Below are 15,876 nucleotides of genomic sequence, written 5' to 3'. Positions count from 1 at the left end.
GGCACTCAACCAAAGCCAGAAGTTTAGGGTCATTGTACAGTTGAACTTCTGTAAGTCGACCTTCCCTTAGTCGAAATAGCCCCTAAATAAAATTGTAAACATCAGTTGGTTGGTTTCCCATTAAAGCAACGCGTATTCAACTTCCATAGCTCGAATCGGCCTAATCGTGAACTAAAATCCCTGGACTGCTGGCAGACGATTTTTTCCAGTTAACTACTAAAACGAGGCATGAGACAAGAAAGCTTCCGGTTTATTTACATTCTTTGTTATGGGTCACCGAGTAACAGCGGTTTACTTCACAAGAGCTCAGCGTTGGTCTTGGCACAGACAGCAATGCACCTACACACGTCCTTGGCCTAACCAAAGACTTATACAATTCAAATAATGGTAATGCGGTCAGCATGTTGAAACCATTTGAAAATAAGTCGGAGAGTGTAAGATCGTGTCCTCCTCCCTGCGCTCACATATTCTGTCTGTATAGAAATACGTGTGCGATAAGCGCGACTCCGTCTCCTCAGGGTGTCGGGGTGTCCTTAGAAAAATGATAAGAAAACATTTAGTTAAAATTAAACGTTTATAGTGAACCCACTGGCCCCCAACCCTTCTCTCCTTTGTTTTGCAATCACTCATAGAAATCTGGATAATTACTTTTCATTTTTCACTGATGGTTAGTTTGATCGACAAACTTCTTTAAGTCGAACCTTCCGTAGCTTGATTTTTTTTTCATTTGTACCTTGAAGCTTCATCTTATAGAAGTTCGACTGTAATTAGATACTGTTGTTCAATCGTCAGTTAGCTATTCAACCAGTGAAAGCCAACTCCATTTCGGCAAAGATGACACTGCAGAGGACTTAGAATGTGAAAGTCGATGAACCCGAGTGTGAGGGGAGAGCATGTCTCTGTTTTTACCGGTTTTTTTTTAAGATTTCCTTGATCTCTCTTTGCTTTATTACAATATTATTTGAAATTTAAATCGATTGTTGATTTTGAAATGTAATCTTTAGATGCTCACGACGCAAATGGTCACAATGGTGGGACAGAAACAGCTAATAATGCTAAAAATTAGATTTACATATACAGTTAAACAAGTCCAGACAGTTGACTTTTACATCCTTCTGTAAAGTTGGGCAAAAGACTGACTTTGTGCTGAAATTCTTCGCCTTGGAGTAAACTTTTCAGTGTAAGAGATCAGTCTAAAAACAGCTTGTAGCTTCGAGGGGAGCTAAATCACATACTTCATTCTTTCAGAGTAATACTATTACTCGATACAGTGTATCTGCTCTCAACACGTACCTAGACATGGATAACAATAGTGTTTGTTCAAGTCCTATTAAATGTCCTCACTTCCTTTGCTACTTAATTTTTTCGGACTGATATCCAGTACTTTTCTGTAACAAATAAGTCGTGACAAATTTTTATTTTCAGGACGATAGCTTGTCCATACCAGAAAAAAATGCATAAATGAAGCGAGGGGAGATGACCCGCACTTGATGTCAGGAGACAGGCTATCTCCCTTTATGAGAGTTGAATTTAGAATGTGACTGAGAGTTAAAAACTTGCCTTAACAAGTTATTCAAAACCGAGAGTGATTCTGAGTCCGAAAAGAAGCTCAGTTCAGCCGTACTACTTCCATACTTCTTGTACTGTTATTTGACATATCAGGTGCTCATTACAATCTCATACAAGAACTATAACTCAGCAAAAGAAGAAACGATTTATTTTCTATTAGATTATAACCATATGAATTTTACCAAGGCAAGAGAAAATAATAAGCAAAATAATGTCGAATAAAATTTAAAAGTTAAGTTTCTTGTTCACTATTCATTTTAGTTAAAAAGTTCATCTTCTTTACATTAATTACGTCTGCAGCTATAAACTAAATCCTCATTATCTACATCTGTAGCAAATTGTCTTGCATATACATGTATGTGCAACAATGATAATAACCAACTTTATTAGTTCCAATCGGCAATTTAAATATGGAAAAGTGTGTAGCATATACATATGCAAACAAACTGTGTCAATTACCAAAGAAAAAAATGAAAAAGTAAATCACACTGAAACACTGGTTCCAGTGTCAATACAGCAAATATATTAAACAAAAAAACAACAAAACCAAACAAACAAAAAAAGGAAAAAACGCCCAAAACAAAACAAAGCAAAAAAAAAAAAAAAACCAACAACAAACCCCCGCCCCCCCAAAAGAAAAATAAACAAAAACAAACAAACAAAAAACAAAAAACAAAATAGAAGCGCATTAGTCACCACCGAAATCAGAAGCCAATTTTGTCATTAAATTACACACATCTTCAATAAGCTGTACAAAAGGTGTCATCACATAGTTCAAGAAAGAAGGTTCTTGTCCGTCTACGATTCTTTCCCTCAGTGCAGTCATCTCCTCGTCGTGAGCTCGCGCCATTTCTTCTCGAAGTTTCCTCTCCTCTTCAATCCTGCTTTCTATCATTGTGTTCATTTCTTCTTCCTTCCTGTTAAGGTTCTCTTGCTCCCATTTTCTATCTTCTTCCATCTCTCTCACCTGTTGCCGCCAGTCTTCCTCAAGTTTCTTCAAGAAGGCTTCTGTTTTTCGCCGTCTCTTGTCCTCACTCATCTGTTGCTGCTCCAGCTGCTGTTTCAGACTCTCCAGCTGTGCTGTCTTCTTCGCTTCCAGTTCCTTCATTTCTTTCTGTCGGGCTTGTTCTTTCTTTTCAAACTCTTCCTTCTCTCTTGCCACGGCTTCTTCGGCTTGTTTCGCCTTGGCTTCAAGTTGTTGGACATACTGCTTGCTCTGAAGATGCTGCTTCTCAACCTTCGCCATCTTTTTCCTGACCTCCTCCTCCATGGCTTCCCCGATGTGGAAGTACTTGGGGCAAGTGTAAGGCTTTCCTCCATTAGCAGCCACTAGTTCTCGCACCTTCTGCATTAGGACAAAGACCTCAGTCACTACCCCGTCACTAAAATCTACATACCTGTTCTGACAGGCACTTAGGACCCTTTTCAGGCTCTCAGGTGCATTTGCTAGCATGTCTTCCACTTTTTTTACTCTGCTGAATCTACCTCCTGAAGTGAAGAGGACGATGGTGTACCTCGCCAGATTTTTGTCGAAAAGCTCCAGCAGTCGGTTGTACTTGCCCTCGTCCTCCTCGGTGTATTGGCCGATCTCGATGATGTAGATAAGAGCGTGAAGACCCGGATACATGCCGGCCACAGACTTGGCAATGGCGGTGGCTACTGCCTCGGGACCTTTGCGAGTATCAAACAGACCGGGCGAGTCCAGGTACTGCAAGGACGCAAGAAGAAAGAATGATTATCTAAAGCAGAAGGTGGTACAAGTGTTATAAATACTGTAGAGAGGCTGTAAAATATATCCATCCCTTTATCTCTGTCCAACCGTCTGTGGACCTAGCTTAACTCTCGCTAACATAATTTACCTCAACGGTCACACCATTGCGCTCGGCGCTTTTCAACTGGATCAGGTCTGGATCCGAGTCACTGCCCACCTTAAGAATACGGAACGGGTTACCTTAGAAAATAAAATAATTGGAATTTTTGTATTAGTAGTAAAACATTATAGAGTTTTGTAGTTTTACATTAAGGTACTGACATCGTATGCTTGAAGTATCATAATATATATATAGCTCTCAAATATGAACATCAGAAAGCAACTCTTTATGCACCAGTGTCAGGCGACTAGTTTGATTCACAATAAACATGGAGCATTACTTGCAATATCCTACACAGATACACAAAGGGAGGAAACCGGAGTACCAGGACCAAAAAAAACAAAAACAAAAAACAAAAGAAGAAAAAAAAAAACACCGACTGTCAACCCTGTTAAGTTCGATCACCCTCATAGACAATTCCCATCTGTCCTGGTTACAATATGTTCTTAATGTTGTAAACTCAGATTGCATCTGTCATCATGACCTCTTGCTGTGTATCATTCTATATGACCTTCATTGCTCTCTTTTTTTCTACCTCCCCTTCTTCATCGTCCTGCTCTTTCATTCCAAAGTGTGTGACAGGAACGAGAGAATATATGAACGAATGGAAAGTAATATATTTGTAAATGCATTGCAGTGTTATTATTATTATAATAATATAAAATAAATTTCTTAATAAAATACATCCGCTATGACAGCTTCTTAAAATTATATGAGGAGACAAACCTGCCTTTATGTTTCTCTTGCCTAAAATGTTTGTTTGGTGGAGATCGGTTAAACAAGTAACTGAATCTGCTTATTAGTCGGAGGAAATAATATAAAGATCTGAAGCTTTTCAATCGAAACAGAAACTTTCAACAAATCTCCTTTGAAACAAGGAACATAATGCGGTAAAAGAAAAAAAATCAGCTTCTGTTTGTACAGACACAGGAGCGAGTTACAGAGATAGACAATACTGTGTAACGGCAACAGACATTTGAAAATGTTGGTGTCATGAATAAACACTTGACTTCCAGTGAAGGCTGTACAGAGGTGCAGGAAGGCAAGAAAAGAGAAACATTAAGGCAAATAAGGCAAATAAAGTGCTTTGTATGTTTCCATGAAGTCCTTTTGCTTTCATCTGTCACCACTACAGCCTCAGTAGCTGGCTCGTTTGAAGACCAGTCTCTCCTCTCCACCATCATCGCTCCTCATCGCCTGACGATCACAGGCAATATCGTAGCCATCATTACACAGCCTTACATCGTCTCACTTTTTCTTTTGCGGTCAACAAATGAAATAATTATCACTAGAAAAAAAAACTAGAACTACTTTAACCTGATTAGAAGAATTTAAATTGTAAACAGTTATTGTACCTTCTTCACCAAGGGCTGCTGATGCCGTGAGGTGGTCTGTAGTCGGTTCGTGTCTACTGTCAGCAACTTCACTACTCTTCGCTGTTTCTAACCCTGCAGACGACTCATTTGCAAACATTTTAATCGCTGATTTCAAAGCCAGACACTGAGCCAGAGGAAGTCGCTTGCTTTTCTGCAGATTCTCAGTCACGTGATCTGCCGTCAGGTGGCGCAGCAGTTCCAGGTTGGTGAACCCCTCCTCCTTGAGAACGACAACTGTGGCTGAGTCCAGGTCGACACTTGTCGCCCACTCCTCTAAGTCTGTCACATCACAGAATTTGTAATGAAAACAATAAAAATTTGAGAATTATTTACAAATTTTATCTTCAAGGAAGAAAGAAGAGAATGAGGGACGTCACATAACTGGAAGGTAAAAGGACGAATGTACGAGCATCGAGAAAAAGGAACTGCTTAGTAACAATTCCTTGTAAATGTTTCAAAAGCTCACATGCTACTTACTCCATTTTGAACTTAAATTATTCTGTTACCTTGGTTGTCACCCATTGTACTTTGTGAAAAAAGATCAAGCAGTTCTTTGACAGGCGGAGTGCATCTGAGTTTATCTCTGTCCCTCAGTCGTGTGATGGATGGATGTGTACAGAGCCTGACATAACTTGGGGAAACAGTGCCAATAAAATCAAATTAATTTGTGGTCGTAATCCATAGGAGTCTAGTTGTTAGGAACATTTTGTGAAGAAACTAAAACCTTGGCGGATGTTTATAGCTGGTAAAGGAAGTATAAAGTGATTTCCTTGCATAAAAATAGTTTTTCTTGAAAGCGACTGTGTCCCCATCCAAGATACTCATGAAGGCGTGTGAGTACCCGCCTTGTTAGAACTCAAATGCATCCTAGAAACACACGATAATACACTGAAAGACAGACACACAAAAACACATTCACATAGGAACATACAACATGCATACATAAATAACTCCAATATATATATATAATTTTTCTGTTGGGGTACGCCTTAGTCCTCATTGTGAAATTGTTTGTTATTAATACTTCATTTATTCGGTAAGGATTCACCACCCAATTGATTCAAGCTTGAGTGGCTTTTTGATGTGATGAGCTGTGGTTTATCGGGTCTTTTTATTAATAATTTGGTATAAAATAACTGCCAATTAATTGTTATTTCACTTTTCTCTTCTGTAGTTATCTAGATCATTGGATTCCTTTGAGAACTGATTAGCTGAAACTATAGCAAACTGCTCAAGTGTGTTTCGCAATTACTTTTCCTTATTTACTGCTGTTTTGTTCGTTTACTTTCAGTGTAATTCTTTCTTTCATTTTTTATTGCTTCCTTTCTTTCTGCTTGTATAAACGTAGACACATTGCACTTTAAAAATTTTGTGAAGATTATCTTCTCCACTTTAAAGTCTTAGAAACATAAATGTATCTCATCTAAGGAAAATAATCATCAAGCCTTCAGTAAAGCAAAAGTGGGAAGAAAAAAATAACAGTGATGATGGAGGCACTACAAAACATCAGGACAAAGTCAGTCTTTGTAAAGATATAATAGACCACGAATCATGACCAACTGCTTCATCGTTGTAATATTTTGTCGCTTGGATCGTGACACTGAGAGACAGAGGGAGGAAGATTTCAGTACAAATGTTTCACTTTCAGTTCTAAATATCCTGGTGACTGAGTGAAACATCTGTTTACTGTTCAGACATCTCGTCCTTTAATTACTCATCAGTAAAACCAGTAAATGAAGAGGCTGTGCAAATTCAAGTTAATAACTCGAAATAAATTTTCTTGGAAAGTGTGACACCAACTGAGATGACGATGACGATGACGATGACGATGGCGATGCTGTTGCTGATAATGATAATGATACAGAGGATGTAAAATAACAACAGACAGCTCACGAGTTTTATCTCCAGTTCTGTCTATGTTTTCAATAAAATGGCGGGTTGGTGTGATTCATCATGTGTCGGTCTGTTAACATCTGTTCATCTTTCTTCCGTCATGGAAGTACAACAGTTGATTGTCTGTTCATTAAGAACACAACATCCTCTTTGTTCATTTATAAACGCATGAAAGACAAGACTATTCCTTAGTGTCTCTAACATACTGTGTATCTAGGGCACAGTGACATGGTTTTCCATGGATTCCCTTTCGACCCTGGCACTGACCAAAGCAGACTGGCTTTACTAAAGACTCGGTGGATGGCCGGACGACACACTCATTCTTACACTTCTATCATTTCTGCTTAATTTTAGGAAACCTCTAAATAATTCCTTTCTACCACTGTAAATGAATGAGGTAAAATACTGTAGAACTGCTTTCATAGAGAACAGACAGACGGAATCCGTGACAGCGAGCTCATGTGTCAAATGTTCTTTATCTTCACACGTTGTATTATACAAAATACTACAACTTCTTTATTTTTGAAGACATTTGTCAAGGAAAACTGCTCTAAGTGAACTGAAAAATTAGACTGAGAGTTTAAACTTGCTTTAACAAGATTAAAAAAAAAAAAGATTTTTGTTTCAGGAAATAACCTTCAAACCTTTATTACATCTCTACTATATCTACTGTTAGCTGACATTCAGGATAATCAGTTACATCCCATGCAGAAACTATATTACACAACAAAAGTCGAATTGATTTATTTCTCTTATAATTACATTTTTCTACCAGATTGTAAAGCCACTTAAATGTTATTAAAGTCGAGAGCAAGTAATTAACAAATTGACGTCGAATAAAATGTAAAAGCTAGTTCTCCTGTACATTATTCATTTAAATTGACAAATATTCTTCATTGCATGTTGTTTATATCAATAATATCTACAGCCATACAAAAAAGCTTAATAATATATATATATATATATGTCTAATTGTCCTGCATACACATGTAGCCAAACCTTTAATATTGGTAGAATAAACACTGACATTGGAAGATGGATGACCGATGAGTTTAGACGAGAGAACTCAACCATGAACTGAGGTGGTGCTTGTGATGGCGGAGGTCAATGGATAAGGTTCTTGCGAATCAACGAACGAAGGCAATAAGCTTTCGTACAGCGAGAAATAAACTTGTTGCAGGCTTGGATGTAGGTAAACAAGTAGTCGAAGTAGTCATTAAATGCAAAACCATTTCGGCAGACCGATCTGGCAGTCCATCTATGAATGTGTTACAGGTCTCCAAAATATATAAAAAATATTTTAGTAGGTAAGAACTATATGTCGATAATTTGCGATTCATTTCAAGAAACACACACGAATACTTTCGTCACATGGAGCTTTTACAGGCTGAGCTGAAAGACTGTAGTGAGTAGTCACACCCACATGCACACTCACTTTTTTGATTAAAATACTACTGTAAATAATAGCAAAAATATAAACAAAAAAGAAACATGGAAGAGGCAGAAACCAAATGAATTAGTCATCATCAAAGTCAGAAGCCAATCTTGTGATCAAATTACACACGCCTTCAATAAGCTGTACAAAAGGTGTCATCACATAGTTCAAGAAAGAAGGTTCTTGTCCTTCGACGATTCTTTCCCTCAGTGCAGTCATCTCCTCGTCGTGAGCTCGCGCCATTTCTTCTCGAAGTTTCCTCTCCTCTTCATCCTGCTTTCTATCATTGTGTTCATTTCTTCTTCCTTCCTGTTAAGGTTCTCTTGCTCTAATTTCCTTTCTTCTTCCATCTCTCTCATCTGTTGCCGCCTGTCTTCCTCGAGTTTCTTCAAGAAGGCTTCTGTTTCCTGCCGTCTCCTCTCCTCACTCATCTGTTGCTGCTCCAGCTGCTGTTTGAGACTCTCCAGCTGTGCTGTCCTCTTCGCTTCCAGTTCCCTCATTTCCTTCTGTCGGGCTTGTTCTTTCTTTTCAAACTCTTCCTTCTCTCTTACCACGGCTTCCTCGGCTTGCTTCGCCTTGGCTTCAAGTTCCTGGACATACTGCTTGCTCTGAAGGTGCTGCTTCTCAACCTTCGCCATCTTTTTCCTGACCTCCTCCTCCATGGCTTCCCCGATGTGGAAGTACTTGGGACAAGTGTAAGGCTTTCCGCCATTAGCAGCCACTAGTTCTCGCACCTTCTGCAGAAGAAGATCTACCTGGGGCTGTTTGTCAGACACCATGTTGTTGAAGACGACATACCTGTTCTGACAGGCTCTAAAGATCCTTTTCAGGCTCTCAGGTGCATTTGCTAGCATGTCGTCCATGTTTCTTCCGCTTTTAATGCTGTCTCCCCCAGTGAAGACGACGATGGTGTAGCTCGCCAGGTCCTTGTCAAAAAGCTCCAGTAGACGATTGTACACGCCCTCCTCCTCTTCCGTGTAACGGCCGATCTTGATGACGTAGAGAATAGCGTGAGGACCCGGATTCATGCCGGCCACAGACTTGGCAATGGCGGTGGCTACTGCCTCGTGACCTTTGCGAGTATCAAACAGACCTGGCGAATCAAGGATCTGAAAGGACACAAAAACAAAAATATCCTGAACAAAAAGTGTCACAAGTACTATGAATATTATAGACAGACTACAAAATCCATCCAACCCTCAATTTCTGTCCAACCGTCTGTGTACCTAGCTAGACCCTCGATAGTATAGCTTACCTCAATGTTCTCCCCACTGCGTTGACTTCTCTTCAACTGGCACAAGTCTGTCACCGAGTCAAAGCTGGCTTCAGAGTCGAAAAAATCTTCGCCAAGAATCGTGTTTCCTGTTGTACTCTTCCCGGCCCCTGTTTTGCCCACCAGCAGCAGGCGGAAAGTTTCACCTTAGGAAATAAAGTAAGCAAACCTTTGTAAAACATCAAGATTTGTAAGAGACTGACATGTGTGCTGGACTGAATCATAAAGACTAGCTCTAAATAGGATTAGCATGAGAAAATGAAGAGAAACTCTTTCATGGTCAGGTGACCAGTTCCACTCATGATAAAGACGGACTTTGACTTGCTCGGTGTGCTCTGTTTTGTTTATATATACACACTAGTCAGCTTGTATCCTCCATCATGACCTACTCTATACAGCATTCCAGATGACCTGCTATGCATCATTGATGATGGCCTAGTGGTGTGTATCATTCAAGCCGGTTCACATCCCATTATTCCTTGCTTTCCTTCTTTCTCCTCTTTCTCTCTCCTTCCTTGCCTCACCTTGTACAGGTGAGTTTGAGACAAGGACGAGTAAATATATGTATATAAAATGACAAATTTGCAAAAGTATCACAGTATGTATTTTATAAGACTCTAAAATGTATTTTAACAATAAAGAGTTTTATAAAATTAAATGAGGAAATAAGGCCTGGGATTAGGTTTCTGTTGCAAAATAAGTTCTTGTTTCATCAGTGTCGGTTAAAAAAGTAGCTGAATCAGCTTCTTATTCAGAGGCAACACAGCCCCCCAAAGACTGAGGCTTTTGAATAGAAACAGAAACTTTGATGACAAATCGTACAAAACAAGGAAATATATTGCGGGTGCATTTGAAAAAAATGTATCTGTACATACACAAAGACAATACTGTGTAACAGTAATATACAGATGAGAATGTTCATGTTATGGAGGAATACTAGACTTCTATTTATCACTTCTTTAATGTTATACTATATATATAGTGCATGACAGACACCAGCTTCAAGTTTACATTATTCTTAATCGTGTCATAAGATTGTGTTGTAATTATAAATATGACAATCAAATCAAATCAGACTTTATTATCTGTTGAGGAGACCCAAGACAGAAATTTTTCTAAATTAGAACTAAGACAATTTTCAAACCTGGACCTTTAGCGGAAGCTGTCCGTTCAATAATAATTTTTTTTTAAAGTAAGACATGAAGGTGTCAAGCTGTGATACAAATGTTGATTTAATGTATTACCACATCACTGGACTTTGTTTGGAGTGATGTCTCGTAAAGACCAACTGTCATCTACCGGTCGTCCTCCACTGTAGATTACAGGTGATTCGCTATTGTGCATATTATTTCATAAACAAAGCTTTTTACAGCCATGATATTTTCCTTTTGGCAATAAAGCCAAGAGAAGAATTTCTCTAGAAAACAAAATCCGTTTGTCCCAGTTATTTAAAATTATTAAACTAGAAGCAGGTGGTGTACCTTCATCATGAGCTGCTACTGTCGTGTGCTTAGTCAGGCACTTGGCAGTGTCTTGGTGTCCACTGTCATGACATTCACTGGGCTCCGCTGCTTTCAGTGCAGACGACTCATTTGCAAACATTTTAATCGCTGATTTCAAAGCCAGACACTGAGCCAGAGGAAGTCGCTTGCTTTTCTGCAGATTGTCAGTCACGTGATCTGCCGTCAGGTGGCGCAGCAGTTCAGGTTGGTGAATCCCTCCTCCTTGAGAACGACAACTGTGGCTGAGTCCAGGTCGACACTTGTCGCCCCCTCCAAGTCTGTCACAACACAGAATTTGTAATGAAAACAATTACAAGATACTCATAAGCTCTGCTAAACATTTTTACTTGGGACTTATTACATCCATTGCGGCACACGCTGACATATGAGAGCAAATCGAAATAAAAAACTTCTTAGTAAAAATTCATTGTAGATTTTTCAAAAGCTAGCATACTACTGGCTCCATTTAGACTTAAAATGTAACAAAAATTAAATCCCTTAGAACAACGTGTGTTATTGTGTTACTTTGTTGTCACCCATTGTGAAGGAATATCAAACAGTTCTTTGACAGGCGGAGTGCATCTGAGTTTATCTCTGTCCCTCAAGCGTGTGATAATGGGAGAGTACAGAGCCTGAAATAAGTTGGGGAAAGGAAACCAGTGCCATCAAATCAAATCAGTTTGTGTTGGTAATTAGTAAGAGTATAGTTATCAGGAACATTTTGCGAAGAAACCAAAACTTGGACGGATGTTTACAGCTGGTAAAGGAAATATAAAACGATTTCCTTATATAGAAATAAATGTTTTGAGACCGACTTTGTATTCCATCAACAACAAAAAAAAAAAAAAAAATAAATAAAAAATAAAAACAACACGAAGTAGAATCCGCTAAAATTATTAGAGACAAAGATAAATATTTGCGAGCTTTATGATATCACGTATTGGTCTTGAACCTGCTTCCTGGAGTTAATTCCTCAACACACGGCTGTGCTGTCTATTAGTATTGTGTCATTACAAGTTGTTATTCTGGCGTGAGAAACGACTAGGAAAGTAGATTACTAATCATGATATCACATTTACTGTCAGAACCTTATTTCTCCTGTCACAACACTCTTCCTTATTTGTAAAACTAGTTTTTGCTTAAGTAAACCTTTATTGAACGTTTCTCTAGTCTTTCGTTAGCAAAATCATCATCCATGTCATGTTCTGCCTACATAGTGACACAGAGAGAGGAAGAGGAAGGAAGAGAAGAGTTTGCCTCTGATCTCAATAATGCCACTGTTTCACTCTCAGTTCCAAATATACTGAATGAAACTTGTGTTTACTACCTGTGACATCTTCTCCTTGAATTATGCTAAGGTTAAGCTTTGGCTACATAAATAAATACCATCAAGATCAGTTAACATCAGTAAAACAAAGCAGCAGTGCAAATGCAATGTATAACTCAAAACTAACTTTCTGAGAATCTGTCACAACAACGACGACGGCGATGGCGATGCTGCTGCTAATAATGTAGGCTTTACACTTTGTTTCACAAGACGCTTACTTGTTGTCTACCTTCTGTAAATTTATTTTCCACTTTGTCTAAAAGTGCAGAATGCTTTACTATTTATAAAGGTTTCTGTCTTTTCTTAGCAGTTTATTATATAGAAGTAGAAAGAAACATATGTAACCTCGAAATGTACTGAAACTTAATTGGTTGATGAGAAAAACGAATGGAATCGGCTTATTAGTTGTTTAACCTGTCATTCTACTGTATGTAAATTGTAAATAAAGGCGATTTTAAATAACAGAAGTTTAAATGACACAAGTTAAACATGGACGACGGGCACAGAAATAGACAAAGAAAAGAAAAACTCGCCCATGAGAAATACGTTTTTATTGACTGAGGCTTTCGTCATTTTTTCGCCTTAAGTCAATATAAATAATATTAAAAATTATCTTCTTTGTTCTCTTTATTCTATTCGATACTGTTCGTCTATTTATATGTTTCAAAATTACAAGATTAGGTTTTTTTCATGGAACTCAAACTCACATACAAGTTATGTGCTAGTCGTCTTTTCAATGCTCAAAATGCTTCAGGAATTTCAGTGTTCAGAGATTCCAAAAACTTTGTGCTGGCACTTTTGCTCTTTGATAACCTAATTGTTACTGAGTGAATACAGTACAGCGATCATTCATGGATCATAGGTGAAAGGTCTGTGTAGTGAACTTCCTCACTTTCTTCGATATGCTGAACGAGCATCACCGCTGAGGTTTATCTGCCCATTTCTTATTGTTTATCTCTTCTTCTTGCCTTCATTGAGTCAATGCAGGTCTTTGCGACTTCTTACGACAATGAGATATATGCCCGCACCATTAAAGCTTTTGTGGGGTTTTTTGTTTTGTTTTGTTTTTGTTTTTTTGTTTTGTTTTGTTTTTGTTTTTTGTTCGTCTCGTGATGTACCTTCCTTGACTTGCTTCATGTAGGTATTGTAATCGCTCTCTTTCTTTTCTTCGTCCCTCATCATTCTCTAAATCTTCTTCGTTCAGACTGTCTCCAACTAACATGTAGTCTGGGCAAGTGTATGGTTTATTGCAATTTGCCTTTGTCATTTTCTGTCCAATATCAAGAAAGCGATTAACCTGATGTTGATTGTAAGCTGCCATGTTATCAAAGACAACGTATCTATACTCACAAGCATTCAAAATCTGTTTCAGTCCATCAGGTGCCTTATCGAGAGCTTCCTCAATAGTTTGACAGGCTGATTTGAGCTTGTCTCCTTCAGTGAACACAATGATCATTTATTTAGTAACATCCTCGTTAAAAAGTGCAATCAGTCATTTGCAGGTATCTTCTTCTTCCTTTGTGAAACGGATAATTTTGATTACAAAGAGGAAAGTGTGACAACGAAACTGACAGGCTGAAACCATAGCGAATATCTTAGTTGTTACTGTTCATTGCAACTGTTTTGCCTGTTAACTTTGAGTGTAATCTCTTCTGTTCATTTTCTCTTTCTTTCTGCTTGCATATCTTAGATACATTATTTGCACTAATTCGAATTTTGTAAAGATTATCTTTTCGACTTAGAAAACATAAATATATCTCGTGGAAAGAAAATATCATCAATCCTGCAGTAAAGCAGTGGGAAGAAAAATAAGACTGATCATTGAGACACTACAAAACAAACACACCCAAAAACAGACCAGAAAGTCAACATTAAATGCAAAAGAGAGAAACAGCAACTGCAAAAGACTTTTCTATCATATTGTAAATTATTATTTAAATATATCTAAATGTAAGTATCTTAATCAGTTTCTTTTGCTGTGAAAACTGTTGCAGTATGATTTCTTAGTTCATAGTTTTCTAGAATTTTACGTCGTCTGAAAGAAATTGTAGAATATGCTACCGTGACCTCTGTCGCTGGAACAACTTGCACTTCCATACTTTCTCTTTCTTTCTATTGTGATGTTTGTATATCTAATGTGAGGAACGAAAAGGTAGGCAAGGTGTGCAAATATTGGGTAAGAATGGGTAAGAATATTTCTACAACAGTTTCACGTTCTTTTAAAATATTTAAAATCGTTGAGCTTACATCTAACATCAACTTGTTTATTAATTGTAAAGTACATCTTCTAACAGTCGCTATATATTCAAACATATTGAGGACAGGTAGGTGAGTGATGGTCGGTCGACGAGTGAAGGATAGATCTCGCTGCTGATTTCTGGTTGTTGATTAGTGCTCTCGGTCTTGAAGCTTAAGGTAGGTGATGATTTGTTTCTGGTAACACCCAGTTAAAAGAGATAGTATCTCAAGATAAAAAGGTGTTCGAGTTTATGACTTCTGCTTCTTCATGGGACCTTCATCTTTTATATTTGTGTTTCTTGTGTGTGTGTGTGTGTGTTAACTGTGCACACTGCTCTTTGTCCTTATAAGAGGAAAAATGTAATTTATTTTAATACTTAGGTTAAGGCCTAGATATTGACGTTGAGTAAACTGTTTCTCAGAAATGTTTGTGAAAATTACTCTTGCACAGTGGTAAGATATGCAACAACTTATATTTCTGTCGCACCTTATTACACAGAACTGAACAGCAAAGCAACAGACTTCTTCTTTAGTGTATCAAAGCCTAAAATAATAATAAAAATCAATGTAAAATAGAACAATTTCATAAATATTCCCATTGCGCTTTAAAATATTAAATGCAAATAAAGAGAAGCATAAGACAATGACCTGGTATATTTACAAGATTGTAGAAATTAAGCATCGAAGATATGCAGAGTTATACAGATAGATATGCAGAAGAATTACCACATTGTGACATAACAATGGTTTATTAGGAACACACAGTACAACTCTAAAAGGAAAAAGTATTGTCATAGTACAATATTAACTAAAAAGATTTTAGCTTTCTAGAAAAAATAATTTTTTGCCTTTTGATATCTTTATTTTAAAGGACCTTAAGTATCGCAGCAACACCTTACTTTATTGATAATTTAAGTCTTTCTATTTGTATCCATCCATCTATCTCTCAGTTTTTTATTCCTGGTTTGAGACCTAAGTGCAGTACAGATATTTGCCTCCTGCTAACTCAAAAACACTTAAAGTTGAAGAGCCCATCACACAAGTTGGTTATACATATAAGAACAGATTTACTAACACACTCGACTCCAACAATCGGTTAAATTAACTGGCACTGCGAGCAGGATGCCCCGCCGCATTTAAACGTTCAAGATGGCTTCGGAGATCCGACAGATGTTTTATCATTTACTGAAGGGACTTAATGCCTCTCAGCAGGGCTAGGGAAGTCATTACTGGTCTGCGCAAAAAGTGATCAATCTGTCATGAAGCAGCGCGTTATGTTCACATTATTATTAGTATTATTTGATTCGGCCCGGTAAGGTAATCGAAGATTTTTGTAAATATATACGTTTTGTCATCATCATCATCATCATCATCATCATCATCATCCATCAA

The 15,876-nt window shown here is 37.8% G+C and overlaps 2 protein-coding genes across 3 annotated transcripts in view; both read right to left on the bottom strand.

The window, feature by feature from the left end:
* LOC112560803 (GTPase IMAP family member 7-like) overlaps positions 1-5,655 on the bottom strand; it is a 31,228-nt gene extending 25,573 nt beyond the window's left edge. The window contains exons 1-4 of one of the 2 annotated variants that reach the window (XM_025232864.1): positions 5,323-5,655; positions 4,796-5,095; positions 3,429-3,520; positions 2,912-3,277 (exon numbers count right to left, since the gene is read on the bottom strand). In XM_025232864.1, the coding sequence (XP_025088649.1) occupies positions 2,912-3,277; positions 3,429-3,520; positions 4,796-5,095; positions 5,323-5,338 (774 nt within the window). In that variant the 5' untranslated portion in view covers positions 5,339-5,655. Of the gene's footprint in view, positions 1-1,464; positions 3,278-3,428; positions 3,521-4,795; positions 5,096-5,322 lie in introns of those variants that run through there. The other variant, XM_025232863.1, reaches the window with a different exon arrangement.
* A 1,783-nt stretch (positions 5,656-7,438) lies between these two features.
* On the bottom strand, positions 7,439-11,155 carry LOC112560804 (GTPase IMAP family member 7-like). The gene is made up of 3 exons (XM_025232865.1): positions 10,899-11,155; positions 9,400-9,563; positions 7,439-9,253 (listed from the first exon to the last, which is right to left on the bottom strand). The coding sequence occupies exons 1-3, from the start codon at positions 11,017-11,019 to the stop codon at positions 8,360-8,362; spliced, it is 1,179 nt and encodes a 392-aa protein (XP_025088650.1). The 5' UTR covers positions 11,020-11,155; the 3' UTR covers positions 7,439-8,359.
* Positions 11,156-15,876: the final 4,721 nt, after the last annotated feature.

This window comes from Pomacea canaliculata, linkage group LG3 (genome assembly GCF_003073045.1).
Source record: "Pomacea canaliculata isolate SZHN2017 linkage group LG3, ASM307304v1, whole genome shotgun sequence".
Lineage (NCBI taxonomy): Eukaryota > Metazoa > Mollusca > Gastropoda > Architaenioglossa > Ampullariidae > Pomacea > Pomacea canaliculata.
Note: the sequence above shows the minus strand (reverse complement) of the source record. Positions and strands in the feature narration are given on the sequence as shown.